This window comes from Carassius gibelio, chromosome A16 (genome assembly GCF_023724105.1).
Source record: "Carassius gibelio isolate Cgi1373 ecotype wild population from Czech Republic chromosome A16, carGib1.2-hapl.c, whole genome shotgun sequence".
Lineage (NCBI taxonomy): Eukaryota > Metazoa > Chordata > Actinopteri > Cypriniformes > Cyprinidae > Carassius > Carassius gibelio.
The window spans coordinates 5,974,257-5,993,590 of NC_068386.1; the positions used below are offsets into that span (position 1 = coordinate 5,974,257).

General features: G+C 36.9%; 2 protein-coding genes across 3 annotated transcripts in view; one reads left to right on the top strand and one right to left on the bottom strand.

Annotated features, from left to right (window-relative positions):
- Positions 1-458: 458 nt before the first annotated feature.
- ubxn11 (UBX domain protein 11) lies at positions 459-7,636 on the bottom strand. 2 transcript variants are annotated; one of them, XM_052618097.1, is made up of 13 exons: positions 7,253-7,636; positions 5,820-5,854; positions 5,508-5,624; positions 5,325-5,422; positions 5,093-5,147; positions 4,345-4,427; positions 3,907-4,203; positions 3,708-3,785; positions 2,779-2,929; positions 2,590-2,693; positions 2,447-2,520; positions 2,187-2,324; positions 459-791 (listed from the first exon to the last, which is right to left on the bottom strand). In XM_052618097.1, exons 1-13 carry the CDS (start codon positions 7,318-7,320, stop codon positions 572-574), a joined length of 1,518 nt encoding a protein of 505 aa, XP_052474057.1. In that variant the 5' UTR covers positions 7,321-7,636; the 3' UTR covers positions 459-571. The 2 variants fall into 2 exon arrangements, with proteins under 2 accessions (XP_052474057.1, XP_052474058.1); XM_052618098.1 differs by lacking the exon at positions 5,508-5,624.
- A 147-nt stretch (positions 7,637-7,783) lies between these two features.
- LOC128030439 (calcium-transporting ATPase type 2C member 1) overlaps positions 7,784-19,334 on the top strand; it is a 37,361-nt gene continuing 25,810 nt past the window's right edge. The window contains exon 1 of the mRNA XM_052618059.1: positions 7,784-7,940. Coding sequence (XP_052474019.1) covers positions 7,917-7,940 — 24 coding nt within the window. The 5' untranslated portion in view covers positions 7,784-7,916. The remainder of the gene's footprint in view (positions 7,941-19,334) is intronic.

Sequence of the window (19,334 nt, forward strand, 5' to 3'; positions counted from 1 at the left end):
TTTGGTAATATAGAAATTACAAATAACATTTGGTCATTTTTAATATGCAACGACATTTAATATGTTATTACAAGCAGAATTAGAACACGCCATTCAACAATAACAACAAGATTTATTTCTTTTTTACCTCTCCAAAGCAGCCAAACCTGTTTATTATAGAGATGTTTTAGTGTATCTGACATCTCTCAAATGACTATTTGTAAATGAATAAATTTTTGCAAATGGTTTAGAACATATATATATTTTAAAGAACTAGTTGGAACAATAATATGGAATTAAATAATATAAACCATAGACCATCTTGACAGGTGATTGGGGGTTACCTCCTGGTTCATTAACAGAGTATAGAAAAACACATTTTATAATATCAGTTGATAAATTATTGTAATTTGAATTTTTTAATTGAAAATGTATCAACCATTTAGTAATTAAATTATCAAATTAATTACTTAGCAATAAGCAGGTTTAAAATAATTTTGTCTATCTCCTACCTGATTTATCAATATCCAAAATCCGTCAGTTGATGAATGATCAGTGAGACATCTGGATTGTAGCAACATGTATGCTACAATCACTGTGAAAGTGCACCAGTGATGCTCACTGGGTATTTTACAATGAGAGGATGGTTGTTGTTCTTTGTGTCTCCACACTGTCTGTGAGATGAAGCTCGTGGACGCAGGAGCAGCGCTGCATTTGGAGTCAGACCACAGGACGCTAGCGTCTGGGTGTCATCACTGTAGCACCGCTGTGGAAATGCACTAATGATGTCATATAGTGCAGCACCTGGTCCTCTGTCAAAAGAGATTGGCTCAAATTATTATCTGGAAACGGATGACAACCTGTATACTATTTCTGCTGATAAATATAGACACCATACATAAAATTTGGGCAAAGTAGAGTTACTGTAAAGGAATAGTTCAACCAAAAATGAATATTTGCTAAAAATGTCTTCATCCTCTGGCCATCCAAGAGGAAGATGAGTTTGTTTCTTCATTAGAACAGATTTACAGAAATTAAGCTATACATCACTTGCTCATCAGTGGATCCTCTGCAGTGAATGGGTGCCGTCAGAATGAGAGTCCAAACAGCTGATAAAAACATCCCAATAATCCACAAGTATTCAACAAGTAATTAAAAATGAAAATTACTTTTTTAAATCAGGAGTAAAATATATGCACAGATCAGGCACGGTTTCCAAGCAAAAACAGTTCTAAACAAATATGTCTGTGGATTTGTGATGTGAGATGACAACACGGGATGGATCACGGGAGGAAGCATTATTGTGGATTATGGACTCACATTTTGACCAGAATTGACAGTTTAAAGTTAAAAAGTATTAATAATGGATTTGTTTCTTACAAACATGAAATTTTTCACTTCAAGTTGTTTATTGATGGATTCAGTTTTGGGGATTCTTGTGGATTCTGTTTGGACTCTCATTCTGTCGGCACCCATTTACTGAAGAGGATCCGTTGGTGGGTAAGTGATGTAATGCTACAAATCGGATTAAATCTGTCCACATCTGTTCTGATGAAAAAGCAATCTCTAAATCCTGGAAGGCCTTCAGTATTTAATCAATTAAAAGTATATTTATAACCTGCATTTCTCTTGGTTCGCGAGTTTATTATTATATGTATTTTGGGAATACATGTAATGCTGTCTTAAACTTTAGTTAAAAAGAAGCATTTTAGGAGTCAGCATAAATAAATTGCCTACATATGGAGCATGTCAGATATCTTAAAATGCTCCCTAGAGAGGGCAGATCTCTAAATTTGAAAGCTGGTTTTCATACAGTACCGTATTTTGCGGACTATAAGTCACACTTTTTTCATAGTTTGGCTGGTCCTGCGACTTATAGTCAGGTGCGACTTATTTATCAAAATTAATTTGACATGAACTGAGAGAAATGAGCCAAGAGAAATGAACCAAGAGAAAACATTACCGTCTACAGCTGCCAGAGGGCGCTCTATGCTGCTCAGTTCTCCTGTAGTCTACACTGAACACATAGAGCGCCCTCTCAGGGCCGTAGACGGTAATGTTTTCTCTTGGTTCTTGGTTCTTAATAAATGCGACTTCTAGTCCAGTGCGACTTATATATGTTTTTTTCCTCATCATGACGTATTTTTGGACTGATGCGACTCATACTCAGGTGCAACTTATAGTCTGAAAAATACGGTATCTCAAACCTTTTCAGGTCCAAGTAGTGACGGAGATCTCCAATGGTCTCCCTGAAGAACATTCTCATGATAAATGTCTCCATCCCATCCTCAGCCTTCAGTCGTAGTGTGGTGACATCTGGTGCTGATAGTGAAGAGTCTGTCTCACTGAATCACACCACATGGATAGGAAAAATTAATTATTCAAGTCAGGAACTAATCAGCTTTTATGCTGTCTATCAAAGCTCTTCTGTTTGGTCAGAACTTTAAGATAATTAGGGTTTTGATACCATTCTCTCAAGGCCTGCAGGGCAGACGTTTCCACAGTAGTCACCGAATGCCTTTTGGCACCATCAGGAAAGCCCTTAATGAAACAAAAAATTAAGTTGAGTGGGAAATCTGACTGAATGACCCTAAACTTGACTACACTGACCAGTAGATGAGCCTTGACTGAGTCACGTATACTGATCACTTTGCCTTCCTTCACCACAGTCTCTGGGAGCTTCCGCAAGAACTGTTCCATGGACAGCTTTCTGCCTAAATACCACACAGAATGCCAGTTTGAAATCCATTTTCTGATTTAACAGAATAACTGTGAATCATACCAAAATCATGTTCAAACCTGGTATCTGACTGTGTTTTGGCGCTGTGGAGCTAGTCTGCTCAGAAAGGTACATTGAATGGCTTCCTGCTCCATCTATCGTTTGCCCTCTTCCAGGAAACTCAGTCCCTGGTCGCCTAACTATGAACTCCTCGTCCCGTTTGTCACTGACCTGTTTTTAGTGTTCAAGATCATACATAACAGTTAAAGAATGATAACTATAACTATGTATCACATCCTTCCTAAGTTTAAGTCGATGGGATTTTTCACACACCACATAAAATCCCTAAGTATTTAAACAATAATTTGATTATTAATAATTTGAGGTATAATATGCGAGTGACATGGCAAAGTTGAACATTTGCACTACTTCACCATTCAAAAGTTTTGGGTCATTACAAATTATTTTATTTTTTTTACTGTTTTTGAACGAAACGTATACTTTTATTCAGCAAAGAGGCATTAAATTGATTGAACGTGTCAGTAAAGACATTTATAATGCACAAAATATTTCTATTTCATATAAATGCCGTTCTTTTGAACTTTCTACTCATCAGAAAATCGTGAAAATGCTTCTTGGCCAAATCAGCACATTAGAATGCTTTCTGAAGGATCATGTAACACCAAAGACTGGACTAATGGCTGCTGGAAATTAAGCTCTGCCATCACAAGAATAAATTACATTTTAAAATGTATTAAGAATAGAAAACAGTTTTTTTTTTATGGTTATAATATTGTATATTAATATTACTGTTTTTACTGCATTTTCAGATCAAATAAACACAACCTTTATGAGCATAAAAAACTTTCAAAAACATTTAGGAATATTATCAACCCAAACTTTTGAACTGTTGTGTAGGGTTAGGGTAAATCCGTCACCCTAAATATAAGCAACAGTATTCATAGCGATGATATTAATGATGAGAAGTGCATTCATTCCCAGTCCACACCTGGAAGGGCACACCATTAGGAAACCTTTCCTGAAGCTCAGAAGGAAAAAACCCATCCATCAAGTCCTGCATGAATTCCTGCAATAGAAAGGTAAATCTTAGGGATGATAAATCTGATGATTCATCTAAAGTAAATGAAATATGTATGGTATTTATGTAGTCAAAGTGATGCAAGTCCAAAGCAGGAAAGCAAGTGAACCTGTGTGCGTGGGTCTTGATAGGAGCGGAATGGACCACTGAACATGACAATGCCATTTTTGTAAAGCCAAAGAGGTATGGAGGACTGCTGGGTAAGTTTGGCCCCACCAGGGACAGCGGTCACATGGGACTCCCCTTCCCCTGCTACGATGTTCAGTTCCTGGATGTTCTGCAGGACCAGGTCATAGTTCATTCTCAAACTCTTGCGTGCATTAGTTGCTCCAGGAAGATGGCTGTTGGCCTGCTCGCGTTCTTCATAACGTCCGACCCAGATCATCCCATAATCATTCAGAAACTTCTGTGTGGGTGGGAAAATGTCATTCTGTTGAGTTTCCCATAGCTATTTTGGTCTAATTATACAGGAATGACCCCTGGTTTGTTCTCTGCATAGAATTACAAACATCTAAGCATGAAAACGGTTGTAAGAAAAGCTGCTCACCTCCATTTCCAACACTTGGTTTTGAAGCTTGAGGCACAATTTAACCAGTTCTTCATCTTGGTTCTCATTACTTGTAGATTTCCCTAAAGTAAACACATGTGTTTAGTCATGCTTTTATATGACTACTGAACTGGTTAAAAAGCGTAAGTGAAAACGAGTATTGTATTGTAAGCCAGTCTGTTTGGGTCATATTTCACCTCCAAATTATCCATGCACACATGTAATACTGTCCAAATGTTTTTGGGTTTGTTTATGACTTTTGTTATTTCACTTGATGAGCCTCATGAAATTATTATAACTTATTATTATAATTTTTTTTTTAAATTAAAATTAGCATAGCTTACAACAATGAAGACTTTATATTAATAATTACAGAATTGTATTTATTAAAATCAGCTTACATGCATGCTTAGATAATGAAAATTTAATAGAATATATTACAAAAATATATACTTGAAATGTGTATTATATTAGATACATGCATAAATACTGAAAATGATATTAAAATCAGTAAATGCTTAGATAAATACTGAAAATGCAACAATACTTATTTATATTGTTATAAAACAATAAATACTTAAAAATTTGTGTTATATTACATTATAAATGATCATTTAAAATATCTATAAATATATTTTTCTAAACCTAATAATAAAGTGTTTTATTGTAGTCTCTATAATGCTCTATTAAACTCTTTTGTCTTTTTGAAACAATTTTAACTCCTGTTTGTTTAAGAAGAAGTAATTACCCTTTGCATCTTGGAAAAGATTCAGTTTCTCTTCCAGAACTGTTATTCTTCTTGCCTTGAGCAGGAAATGGAAAGAAATTAAGAGCTAATACCATAAGGCACCTTGTAAAATGAAATCAGCTGTGCATCCGGAGACATCTGACGAGACACTGATGATTGTAAACATACACACTTGGATACTTCATCTGTACAGCAGCACAGTGAGATGACAAGAATAAAGCAAGTGTCTTACCTTATGCTCAATATCCACAGCCTGAGTTTTCACCTTTTTCTCAAGCTGAACGATCTTCTGCATCATACTTGACATCAGTTCAAAATCACTCGGCGGAGCTGTGACATGTTTAGAGAAGATTTGTGAGACATAAAGTTTTGATAAAAACACATTTAGTTTAATCAGTCAGGTCAGTCTTTGTACCTTCTTTTGCCGCCTTTTTTTGCATGACCTTTGATCTTACAGTGGAAAGATTGTCTGTGATGTGTGGCACTGGCTGGTTTTGTGGAAAAATCTCTCTGAATAATTTAGCTTCATAGTCTGAAAAATCCAAAATGATACGTTTAAGCGATTTATAAGACCCACTGATGTATTGTTTCTCTGTGCTTTCTCAATATTTTATCTCCCGTATGCTTTTATATTCCATCACCCACATGGATTGAAACCAGCTATTTCTATTATCTGTAGAGGATGGCATTTGAAAAGATAAAATAATTTAATGTCTGTACATCTTACCATTGTCTGACCTGTCTTTGTAAGGCTTTCTGTCCCTAGATCACAAAAACATATGATTATTTCAAAGATGGTCTAGGTCAATCTTGTTATGCAGTCTCTTTGAATTCTATAACTTTAGGGAAAAAGCAATGATTGCATTGACATGTAAAGGTACACTGTGCCGACATTTTCAGTCACTTTTTGTAAATACAACATTCTTGTCCCCTCCTCGCGGGCGGAACGCCATAAAAGCACACCGCCCTGTCTGACATGAGATCAGTTTACCTGAACACACACAGTCCAACGGACTCAACAGACTACCTGCATGAAGATGAGTGACGTCGTTGAGGTATTTTTCAAATATTGGGTTTATCATGCATAAATGGCATGTGTACACATGTTTCTGTGTTATGCTAGTTAGATGGCTGGCTGTAATTTAGTCACTAGTAAACAGAAAATCATAAAAATGTAACAACAATGGCTATGTCAAGTAACAGATGACAGGTAATGGCAGACAATAAAGTCCCGCCCTCACCTGCACCATGCATCGTTATGAGCTGAGGGTTTGCAGCCCAGAAACATCCCGAGCACAGCCATGCATGAACAAAATAAGAAAATACAGTGCAGTGTCTCTGTTAAATGCTTCTAATAGCTCACAGAGCAGGGTAGATCATTCAACAGTTATTGTAATTTTAGGTTATTGTAATTTTGACATTTTAGGTAAAGTGTTCTCATTACCTCAAGCTGTTTCAAACCTGTAAGAATTATTTCTGCTGAACACAAAAGAAAATATTTTGAAGATTGTTGACGACCAAACTTGGTCTACGGGGACCAACAGCTAAATTCTTTAAAATAATCTATTTACAACAGAAGAAAGAAATTAATGCAGGTTTTGGAACAACTTCAGGGTGAATAAACAATGACAGAAAGCTACAGCAGACTTTCACAGATTTGCTCAGATTATTTGACCTCTATTAATTATAACATGATTATTTGCACAATTTCAAGAGCAGGATGGAACATAACATGAATGTCAAGTTAAAAGTTCACATCGTTTGATAATATCATGCAGATTTCTGTGATTTTATGGGGAGGGTGGGATGCTTTAAATTCATTGCTAATACATGTTTTCATCACCAAACATTACATCACTTTCTAGATGATTGTTATATTTAACCCAAATACAATATATGATTATATTAGCATCTGGACCACAATACACTTGAAAAATAGGACACAATATTAGTTATGAATTAAGTTATGAATGTAGTACTGGTTATGGTAATCTGAAAAAAAGGACTAAACGATGTTAGAGTGTAATTTCTAGAATAGTTGGGTTTCAATGTGTCAGTTTCACAGCTTTTCAAAAAAAAAGATGCATATGGTTATGCTTTTTATTATTTTTGGGTAGCTATTTAACATTAACTGCTGCATTTTGTTGGAAATTAACTTACCCTTCACTCTTCATGTCTGGTAGAGGAACTCTTTTGTTCTTCTTCAGGGTGGACAGCGGTGAGCTCATGTTTCTAACAGCAGGACGTTATTTGGTAACGTTACTAATGCAGATCACGGCATTTAGAATGAAGAAATGTAGCAATGCGAACTTTAAAAGATTCAAAGGATATAACTCTTCCTTTCCTTTCCCAAGCACAGTATATTCAGAAAAGCAATATGTTGACCTGTTTGCTAAACTATTTATTTATTTTAAATGTCCATGAAAGCCCTAAAGCATATCGTATTTCTGTGTTTAAGTTCGCTCTCAGTCCTGGGATGTTTGTTTGAACAGTTGTCAGTGGTAACGAGGGAGCTGTGATTCCGCGAGGTGGCGCTGCGGATCTGTCGTAGGGATTCTGGGTGTGACGTAGGCGAGATCAGGAGGACGTGGAGTTTCGTTATATTTCAAGTATTTGGCGGTGTCTCTTTACACCTAGTACAAATAATTATTCGATGATTTCTAAGAACTATGCATCAATGCCTTTCAGTAAACTGTTTGACTGGTGGTGATTATTGACCATTCCCTAGTCTGTTTACGTCACCCCGCCCCTTTTTACGTGCCCTGCGTGATGACGCCATCAGCGGCCGTCAGAGTCAGACAGACCTGACGAAAGCTTACGGAAGATGCAAAAGAAAAAGGACCCGCTGGTAAGTTTCAAGAAAAGCCCGTTTTCCTTTCTCTGAGACACATTGCCGACTTAATAGCGCTTAGAAATGTCCACTGTGAGGTTCAGACAAAGCCCCGTTTGTTTAGACGTCGTTCCACACTGCGCTCGGTGTGAATGTATGCTATCAAACACCGATAAAACGTAATTAGAGATCCGCTGGCGTGATTTAAACATTAGCTGAAAGCGTGTTGTCGCCGCTAGCGCTCGGAGAGTCATTCAAATAAAACAACGTACACCGGCGAGAAAAGCGACGGCAGAAGCTTTAAGGTTAGCCGTCATGTGCCGACTGTCAGTGTTCTCACCAAAATATCAGGTTAACCGTGTTTAACCGTGTGGAGAGTGACATGTAGTAGTGTTATAGATGAATTCGGTTGGTTTTCCTCAAACGCATTTGCGGCTGTGCAAGCTTGAAACTTGAGTTGAGAGTGAAAATAAGCGATAACATCCTGCCGCTGTAGTGTGTATGTAGTGAATTGTTTTATTTTGGTCGTATATAACACATGCATACTGGAGTAGAGCATTTGGGAAATATAGATTTCAGCATGCTTTCACGTTTAATCTGACGTAACGTACAGTCGCGAACACGTTACAATCAAATCCTTTAAAAGAATAATAATAATACTAATAATAATAAATTCAGCTATTATCTACATCTGCGGCAGGACAAACAGAACATGGCAGGAACTGTTGTATTCTTTCAAGAAATAGGCCTCAGAGTACCCAAATAAGCTTCAGATGAGTAGTAAACAGCACCCCTGCCAACCTGCTGTCGGTCTTTGGCTGATGTGTTGTTTAAAGTTCACTGCCACTGTGTGGTGTGCTTGACTAGAGATTCCATACAAGCACGAGTGACAGTGACCACAAACCTGGAAGTAACTGGGGTGACAGAGTCCAGTTCAATGTGCTCTGGAAGAGGAAATGCATATGCATGTTTGCTGTGTCCTAAACCCTAGTGAGATGCCTACCTAGACTGCATGTTTAGGAATTTATGGCAAGTTCATGATTTTGAAACAGACTTGATCAAATAAAATGACAGGAAGTCAGTGTTCTAATTTGCAAGCATACTTGTTACAAAGTGTGTACAATCGAACATATAGCACCTTTCTTCCTTTGGCTTAGCAAGTATCCAGTGCAGTGTCAGGTGACAAAGTCAAAGTGAGTCACTTGTTATAATAATGGCCAGCAGAGCACAACGATAGATTCCCGGAAGTAAAAATACCTTTCTTTATCTCCATAGAGAGCTTGAATTGTAACAATGAGATAAACTAAATGGCTATACCACTCTGAGATTGAATTGTTCTTTAAGGCACAATTTCAATGTGATTTTGATTTAAAGACTTCAAAAATCTGCGAAGGTGCAATGATATATATTTTTTTGTTCTCGAATTCCATCAGTATTTCTTATTTAAATCTATATTTAAATTCATTTAAGTTAATAATGAATAAAAGTGTTGTATAAATCAGGGATGCAACGATACAATTTTTTGAGAACTGATCTGATACCGAAAGTTCTGAGATCCAATCTGATACCTGCACAGTTTTCTTTTTTAGACCAATCTGTGTTGACCTGATCAATACTCTTTTGTGTTAATCACAATCTACTACATATACAAAACTTCATTTTAATGAAAAATAACAAATGAAAAAATATATAATCATAATCTATGACAAAAAAATACTATTATAAACTAGGTGGATAATTCAGCAGCAAAAGATACTCTAGATTCTATAAAAATCACATGTGCAATAATTTGATAAAATCTAGTGAAATGTTTGATTTACAAATAAAAATGCATAAGTCTAAAATCTGGTAAAATGTTACACGTTGCTCTCTCGGTCCGATTTGGTGAACTGGTTTAACCGGTTCACTAAGAAGAACCGGTTAAATCAAACGATTTGTTCATGAACCGGACATCACATGCACAATGGGAAAGAGATATTGATACGTAGTGTATTAAATCTGTGCGTTAGTTTAATGAGCCTTTTTCTTTGAACAGTTTTAAACCTCAGTTATTGTGTGCTCTTGAAGAGAGTTTCATCGTTTTGAATGTAGTAACAGAACGTGACATGCAGTTTGATTGCTGAATAGAGGATGACAGACAGATGCAGCTTAAAGAAGATTTTATGCGAACTTGAATTTAATGACTTCAATATTAATCTGTACCTCACATTGAACTATGGAATAGCTTCAGAACACTTGAAATATGTCCACAAATACGTTTGGCTGCTTTATAATATTTCTATAATATTTCGATTCTTGGAATCTGCTAATTATTACCAAATATTGCGTTCATCTGTTTTATCAACTTTTCTTTCAATTAGCACAGGTTTCTTTTTTTTGGAACTGGTCATACATCTCATTGATCTGAACTTATGTACCTTAGTTTTTAAATGAACTTTGCTAATATTATCTACAAATAATGCTTTTTTTAAAACTTAAAATGTAAAAATGAATGAAAGGCCTACAGTCAATCAGTTTTAGAAAGAAATACAAAACCTGTGCTAATTTAAAGAAAACAAGTTATATCACCAATCCAAGTTGTGGTGATATAACAAAAGATTAACGATAAGTGGTTCGCTTGAAGTCGTCTCACAAGTTATGTCTGTTTGCACAGTTTTAGACACGAACCAGATGTATTTCTAACAAGATGGTTAATTGTGACGAATCATATTAAAGGTTGTGTTGAAGTGTTTATCACTTTGTTTTGCTTTACGTCAGGTTTGTCATTTTATGAATCATCTTAGAGCAGGTTGGTTTGGTTTTTGAAGTCTTTATAGAGACAAGGAATAGGAGAAGTACTTCCTTAACTGAGGGTTCTAAAATACAGTCACTGTTGTGCTCTACAGGCCAAAGAAATGCTCAATAGTGCTGTGTAATGCTGATCATTACAGAACGATATGTTTGCGCATGATTGAGGTGGTGAGGGAGAGTTTTGTGGTTGTCTGACTGTTCACCTCTTGGATGATGAGTAGGGTATATTTGTTCTTTCAATGTGTGTGTGTGTGAAGAAAACCACCTCATTCCACTGGATTTCCTTCCTTCTTGTTGCCCTGTCCTCTGTTTCTCTCCGTTTTCACTTGTGGACTGACACCTCTCTGCTATCTAACAGTTCCAGAGAGCCTCCGCCTGCAGGGACTGTCAGGACAGCCAGAAGGAAGATTATAAACCGCTCTCTGTCCCAGCAGCCCCTGCTCTATATATATATGTGTGTAACTTTGACTTCCTGTGACGCTCCCATTAGTTTTGGGTGACAGATTGAGAAGTAGTTCGAGGTGTGTGGTCACTGATACAGAGCATTTCCCTGATGTTTGTTTCATATCCTAATCTTTTTTAGAAATGCAGAATTTTTAGGAAATCTGTCAGTGCATTCAAAATCAAAGCAATAGTGAAATTAGGGTGTATGGAGAGGTGTATGATAGCTGATAGAAAGTGTTTCAGATTAAGGTTGTGATGCAATCCTGAAAGTTTTAGTTGGGTGTTTTCACAAGTGGAATATTTTTTTCCCACCACTGAACAGCCAGTGCTTGGATGTTTGGTCCCTTGTTTACCTTGGTTTTGGAGAAGAAGAAAAATATTTTTTTCTCTCTGGGGGAAGCTCTGTTCTTGTTTCAACAACACTCTTCTCAGAACAGACATTCGTCAACAATACCACTTTTTGTTGGACTGTATGATCTCTAAGCCTGGATGTATTCCATTGTAAATGATAATCTTTCATTTGTTCCGAATTCAACTCTCACTTTCTAAACAATAAAAGGATAGTTCACCCAAAAATGAAAATCCTGTCATTACTTAACCTCATGTCATTCCAAACCTGTAAGACCTTTTGATGGAATCTGAGAGCTCTCTGACCCTCCATATCCAGCAAGGGTCCTTACATGATCAAGGTCCAGAAACTTAGCAAGGAGATCGGTAAAATAATCCATGTGACATTAGGGCTTTCACCGTAATATTACGAAGATACGAGAATAATTTTGTGTAAAAAAAAAAAAAAAAGAAGGCTTTATTCAACAGCTTGTCTCCTCGACGTAAGCTGGACCTCGCGGATATGTTTTCTACGTTGTTTGTGCTTTTATATGTATGACAACAATGTATCCGTGTGGTGCAGCTGACACAGAACAACATACGCTGTTTGTGTTTAGTGGATACTCTCCAAAATGGTGCTAGGGTGACATGGAGGAGACAAATTGTTGAATAAAGTCGCATAAAAAGTATTCTTTTAGCTTCATAAAATTACAGTAGAACCCCTGATGTCACAGGGATTATTTTACCGATCTCCTTGCTATGTTTCTGTACATTGATGGTGTAAGGACCCTAGCTGGATATGGGAGAATCAGAGAGCTGTCAGAATGCATCAAACATATCTTAATTTGTGTTCCGAAGATGAACAAAGGTCTTATGAGTTTTTAACTACATGAGGATAAGTCATTAATGACAGAATTAAAATTTTTGGCTGAACTAACCCTTCTAATTAACGTGTTATCCCTTTTAATATGGTCACTAACACCCCTAACATACCCCTTTCTCTGGATATGTTTGTTTTATTCTCATTTGTTATCAATATTAACTAGGGATGGGTCACGATTTTCGAATATTCGATTAATCGATTTAATGACAGAACATCAATTAGGCTGTGTGATTATTTTCTAAGGATGTGAACCATGCCGAGCATGGGCTTGGACTCGGACAGAGAATTCTGATTACCCCCGGCCCGGGGGTAATATTAGTTCCTTCGTTTCAATTAAAAGCTCCCCCTCGGGTTGGCGGGCCCATATAAAAGTGAAAAAAGTGAAAGTGACGTGACATTCAGCCAAGTATAGTGACCCATGCTCAGAATTTGTGCTCTGCATTTAACCCATCTGACGTGCACACACACACACTGTGAACACACACCCAGAGCAGTGGGCAGCCATTTAGGCTGCAGCGCCCGGGGAGCAGTTGGGGGTTCGATGCCTTGCTCAAGGGCACCTAAGTCGTGGTATTGAAGGTGGAGAGAGAACTGTACATGCACTCCCTCCACCCACAATTCCTGCCGGCCCGGGACTCGAACTCACAACCTTTCAATTGGGAGTCCGACTCTCTAACCATTAGGCCACGACTTCCCTAAGTACTACCTACTTTTTTCATGGGAGGTAACAAAATCGGTAGCAGAGATCGACAGAACACCGGCCCGGAGCGTAAAGTGCAATCTGAGTACAGGCCAGCGGGGGAAGGGAGACAATACAGAGGGTAGTGACGCCAAATAACCGTGGACATGCTAATTTTTAAAAATAAAAATATGATATAGGTTATTGTTATAAATAACGTTAAAATGTTACAATTTATGTTCACATAAGTGCCGTCATAGTGCCGTACTGTGCTTTATAATATTCTGTTTTATTTCATACAGATTGAAAGCCTGAATAGTCTCTATCCCTCTTTTTATGGGTGTGTATTTGTGTGTGTGTGTGTGTGGGTGGATGCACGGGAGGGGTGTGATTTTCAACTACTAATCGAATAATACCCAGTGATTATCACATGCAATACATTTTTTATGTGGATATTGGAATGCGAGTGAAGTAGTCTATAATAAATAATAGTTTGGCATTCAAATACATTGCAAATACGCAAACATTTAATTTTGTGTCGAATGAGAGACCCAACATTGGTTTCGTTTTAGCCCAAATGAATTCGTTTTGTCTTGTCGTTGCTAAAACTTCTTAAAAGCAATTTTTTTATTTTTGTTCTTTTTTTAAATAGGCTACTGTTAATTGAAAGGATTTGTTGTGAAGTGAAGGGAACTAAAATAGCATAGCTATGTTTACAGGGTTTATTATAAATGTTTGTAAACATTTCTCGTTGGCATTAGGCTTATTTCTGAATGAAATGATGCGACTTACTAATAGGCTACGTGACTTATGTTTTTTTTTTCTCTAAAAAACTATTTTTTATATGTGTAGCGTAGCCTATTTTAACAATGCAGCAAACCTTAAAAAATATTTTGATAAATTACTGAAAATAAGTTAATTACTTTTTAAAACATTTAACTGATTTGACTGTATTAATCGTCAAAATTCTTAACGGTTGGTTATTGGTTAACCTGTTAAAATTAATACCCCTAATTCAAATTGTTCAAAAGAACAAACCGATAGAGTAAAGAAGATTCTCGGGAATGATTTGAACTTGTTTTATTCTGTTGAAACCCTTGAAAAGTTTTCTTTTTTTTCTTTTTTTTTATGCTTTTCAAAATGTATTATTAGAATTTTAATATTTTAAGTATGGTATACACCAAAATAGCCAAAAAAATGGCATGCCGTTAAAAAAAAAAACAACAAAAAAAACAATCTGCATTTCGGCTTTCATACTAGAGTTTACATACAGTTTTCACATGGAGAATAGTGCAGAACATGTCTATGGCACAGTCTTTAGGCATTCACAATGTTGGTTAATTTTTTAAAATGTCTTATTTATTGATAGTATTGTAAATAGTCAGGGTAATACCAGTTTAACACAGTCTGTTCAGCTTTGTTCTTGACGAGAGAAAAAAAAAATGTCCCTCTCTCTCTTGCCCTCATAGATACATGGTCAACACTTTATTCACAAACAGAATGACTCTGATTATTGAAATGTACAGAGCAACAATGTGAAATTGTCCTGAGCAGGTTTTAAAGGGTATCAAAAATTATAAAATTTCCATAGACAAAGATGAAATCCAGGTGTGACCAACCATTCAACTTGTCAGATGGAGAATGGAGAGTGAGGTTTGTTAAGGGCATGCCACGGGCTGAGGTCACTATTATCAGTGTTTTAGTGAACTATATTTTTCCTCCTCCTTTTCGTGTGTTCAGTTTTTCTTAACAAATAATTTTTTCATACCACATATGTAAGCTCCTACTTTACCACTGTTTAAAAGGTAAAGAGAGGTTGATGGGGCAGAGTGCGGTTTCAACTCTGTGGAGGCTCTGCTAGAGTGAACCTGACCTTGTGCCTCTCAGAGGACTGCAGACAATCGGTCTCGATCATCTAATGGAGAGCGCTGAGAGAGCAGTTTGTTCTGTGTCTGTATGGCCTTGAACCTGCGCTTGGCCTTATTCTGTCAGCGGGAGAACCCGGCAGAGCTTGTAACTGAGACCCAGATAGGGGGGCCTGGGAGACACGAAAACAATTAAAACTTGATTATTTATTTATTTATTTCCGTCGCTTATTTATGACTATGACTGAGTGAGATGATAAATGGCTTATCTTGCTTTTGATATCACACTTCTTTCTTAGTAACTGATTTAGAGTTTTACTATTAAAAACATGATGAAGAGAAAAACTGTCAATCAAATAGCACCTAAGTGATAATAGATTCACATCATTTTCCTGATAATGGTTGAGGACAACTATTATTAGATCGCTGAAAATGCTAAACGTTCTTTCAGCACTGTTATTTTCTTTTTTTTTTGTGGAGCACAAAATTAGTTTTTCAGAGGAATGTCAGAGATTTCCATAAAAGAAAGTGGATGCGCAAAATGCCAAAAAAGTTAGTCCATACTAATTGTGCATGTGTATTTTTGATAATCTGAAACCATACAGTTGCTTTGTGTGAGGAACTAAGTTTAAGGCATTAATTTAATATTCTGTCTGCTGTAGCTCTGAAGTCCAATTTGCATTTGTTTTTAAACTCGCCTACATCCTAATGCGTCACAAAACATGCAAGAACCAATGGTGTTTGCTGTCAATGACCTCAAACCTCGAGAGTGGATTAAATTGATGCAAAGTGACAGTAAAGACTGATATTTCAAAGATATGTTAGATATATTTTGGATAAATGCAGTTCTTTTTGAATTTTAATTGTCAATGAAAATTTATTTTTAATATTGATAAAACTAAGAAATGTTTCATGATCACCAAATGAGCATATGTGATTGTTTTCTGAAGGATCATGTGACACTAGCTCCTAGCATTGATCCCAATAAAATTGACATAAAATTACCCAACATGTTCCTTGATTGATCCTGGGATGAGGACCTAGTAACATTTTGGGGACCAGCACCTGAATACGCCCTGTGTGAACAAAAGACAGGACCAATGCCAATAATCGTGCAACTCTTACACCAGGTGTTTTAAATGCAGATCAATGTTCACGATGAAAAATTGTCTGCAATGCTGTAATGAATCCTAGACCAGGGAGCTCTTCACTTTCTGCACAGAAGCTAAGATCATTTGCCAGCTTTAGTGGAATGTTTCGTATTACATTTAAAGTCATGACCCGATGTCACATGTCTTTAGGGGATGTGTGTGAGGGTTCACACACAGATTCCAGAAAATCACTGGCAGTGTGAATGAACCAAAATCCAATGATCCCATGACAGATCCTGGGACACTTTATCAGTTTATTTTTCAGAATGTCTGTTTGATAAGGGCTACTGAAGACTGGATTAATGATGCTGAAAATTCAGCTTTGTCATCACCGGAATAAATCATATTTTAAAATGTATAATGTAGAAAGCAGATATATAATATTGAAATGATATTTCACAATGTTACTGTCTTTGTGATCAAATAATTACAGCCTTGGTGAACATAAGAGACTTTCAGAAAAATATTACCAAATTGAAACTTTTGAACGGTATTGTAAAGTTGTAGCCATACAGTGTTTGAGACCGGTTAGACAAGTAAATACTGTAATATAATTTTTTTTTTGCCAATGACAGCAGACTGTGATCCCGTTTCTGAGTAGGGATGCATTTTATACCGTATTTGTACAGTACAAAAATTAACTGTTGGACTATACCAGTTTTGCAAATTGACCCGAATATCTCAGATGGCACTCATTCATTAGTTTAAAGAGTCTGTTCATAGAGAGGTGAGAATGTGGGATTGGCTCATCCAGGTTTAAGCTGTTGTCACTCTTAATTATGGGAATCCGCTCAGGCTCAGACATGTAAGATACTTTCTTTTATCTTTACGCTGGAGTGATAGTGCGGGAAGAAAACAGTGTTACTCTTCAAGATGCTAAGCTGATGTATGGGGCGCTGGAAGATTCATGCTGGTTCTGATGCTTAACCTGAAACTGACTACAAAAGGTAGCCCTAATTTTCTGTTTCTCTATAGATTTCTTCACTTGTCTTTTTCTCCATCCATCCTGAGGGTAACTCTCTTAAAAGCTCATTCTCAGAGACGCTCTGAACCTATTGTCTGTCTGGTATGTTTTGCGGTCATGTCCTGAAATCTAGTCACAGCAGGATTTTGTTTATATTTGCATGTTATGCCTAAAAATTTAAACAACCACCTGGAATGTTTTGCTCTTTCCATTGTAACCTATTTTGTTTAAAGCATAGCATTCTAGTATAAAGTCTCTGAGCATTTAACCTTGGGGAATTCTGAATGACAGGGTTTCCACGGGGGATTAAAGTGTCTTAAATTGTACAAGAAACTCTTAATTATTAAACTTCAAAAGGCTATGATTTTATCAAATAAACACGAGTGCAGCGTGTTTTAGGCCCCCGTTCTCACTAATGCGTTAAAGGGGGGGTGAAATGCTATTTCATGCATACTAAGTTTTTCACACTGTTAAAGAGTTGGATTCCCATGCTAAACATGGACAAAGTTTCAAAAATTAAGTTGGACGTTTGAAGAAGTATTTTTGTTCCCAAAATACACATTCCGGTTTGTCAAAAGTTTCGGAAAGTTTTTTTCGAGTATGGCTCTGTGTGATGTTAGATGGAGCGGAATTTCCTTATATGGGTCCTGAGGGCACTTCTGCCAGAAGAGCACTGAGAGCACAACAGACATTCACTGATCAGAGCGAGAGCGTCGCGAAATGTCACAAAAGGTGTGTGTTTTTGGTTGCCAGGGTAAGTCAACCCTGCACAGATTACCAAAAAAAAAAACAGCATTAAGGGACCAGTGGACGGAGTTTATTTTTACAGAGCATCAACGGAGTTGTGCAAGTGTTTTTGTTTGTTCCCTGCATTTCGAAGATGCTTGTTTTACAAACAAGGCCCAGTTTGACGATGGATTTGCACATCGTTTATTTCTTAAGGATGATGCCATCCCAACGTAAAAGGGTCACGATCGTGTGTTGGAACCGCAGGCGGTGAATAAAACTGCTTAAAATATCTCTGCCTCCTTGTTAGTGCATCCCCTCCCATGCCAGAGACCTGGGTTCGAGCCCCGCTCGGAACGAGTCGTTGCTGCTGCTGCTCTCGTTCAGTTTCAGCCTCGGGATCTGATTCTGGATCATAAATAAATGGCTGAATCTGACTGTAAGCCATGGTTTATTTTGGATGATGGTTTTTCCCTCACAGTAATGTCACAGCTTCCAAACGCTCTCAACGCAAAAGCCTACTCGCGCTCGTGATTCTTTAGCGCCTCCAGCCGGTCGTGTTTTTCCGGGAAAAATCGGTACAGAACATCTTTCTCTTATGAATATAATAAAACTAAAGACTTTTTGGAGTTATGAAGGATGCAGTACTACTCTATAGGTACTCAAGATTAACAGGACATTGAGTGAAAATGAGCATTTCACCCCCCCCTTTAATGTAGGCCTGTTACATTTATTATTATTATTATTATTATTATTATTATTATTATTAGACCTGTTGTTAATTAGGCTAAAGATTAGGCTATTATCTTTTACGGGCCACAAGAGAAATTAATAAATAGAAATAAAGGAGGTGTTTTTTAGTAGCAGGGACTGATGGAATTGTCAGAGTAAAAGGAGCACTCAGTGCGGCAAAATTTTTGTGATAGCCTAAATAAAAACCCAGTCCACTCTAGTGCATTTAGAATCTCAGACTGTGCAGAAGGTTCATCTTCCAGGACAGTGACCCTAAACACACAGCAAGAGTGGTTTATAGACAATCTGTGAATGTGCTTGATTGGCAAGCCACAGCCTGGGATTGAACCCAATCAAATGTTTCTGGAGAATCCTGAAAATGTGTGTTCGCCCCATCCAACCTGACAGAGCTTGAGAGGTGAAGATATGAGGAGAAGAATAGCAGATAATTGCCAAATGCTGATGTACAGCTTGTCACATCAAACAAAAAAGACTTTTTGCTTCAGCTAAATATTTGGTTAAAAGTATGAATACTTATGTAATGTATGTATTTTAGTTTTATTTATATATGTAAATTTACAAAGTTTTGGCAATTCTGTTTTTGCTTTGTCAGTATGGTGCATGAAGTGTAGATTGGTGTGGGAAAAAAAGTAATTTAAAGAAGTTTTATCAGAAGGTAGCAACATTCATTTTCATTTACTACGCTATCACAAATGGACCTGTTTTTTTGATGTTTGAATCAGGTCTTCTCTTTTGCAATAGAACTGGCTAGATGACGCTGTTTTTGTTCAGACCAATGTGAAAATTGACCCATGTTTTTATCCTGCAAACACATAGAGCTGTAAATTTGA

Excerpts from the sequence above, each read along its gene's own strand:
- ubxn11 (XM_052618097.1), bottom strand. The coding sequence starts at position 7,320 with ATGAGCTCACCGCTGTCCACCCTGAAGAAGAACAAAAGAGTTCCTCTA. Across the intron at positions 2,930-3,707 it reads CTAATGGTGTGCCCTTCCAG|GTCAGTGACAAACGGGACGA; the intron begins GTGTGGACTGGG and ends CACTAAAAACAG. Across the intron at positions 2,325-2,446 it reads CTGCAGGCCTTGAGAGAATG|TGAGACAGACTCTTCACTAT; the intron begins GTATCAAAACCC and ends GGTGTGATTCAG.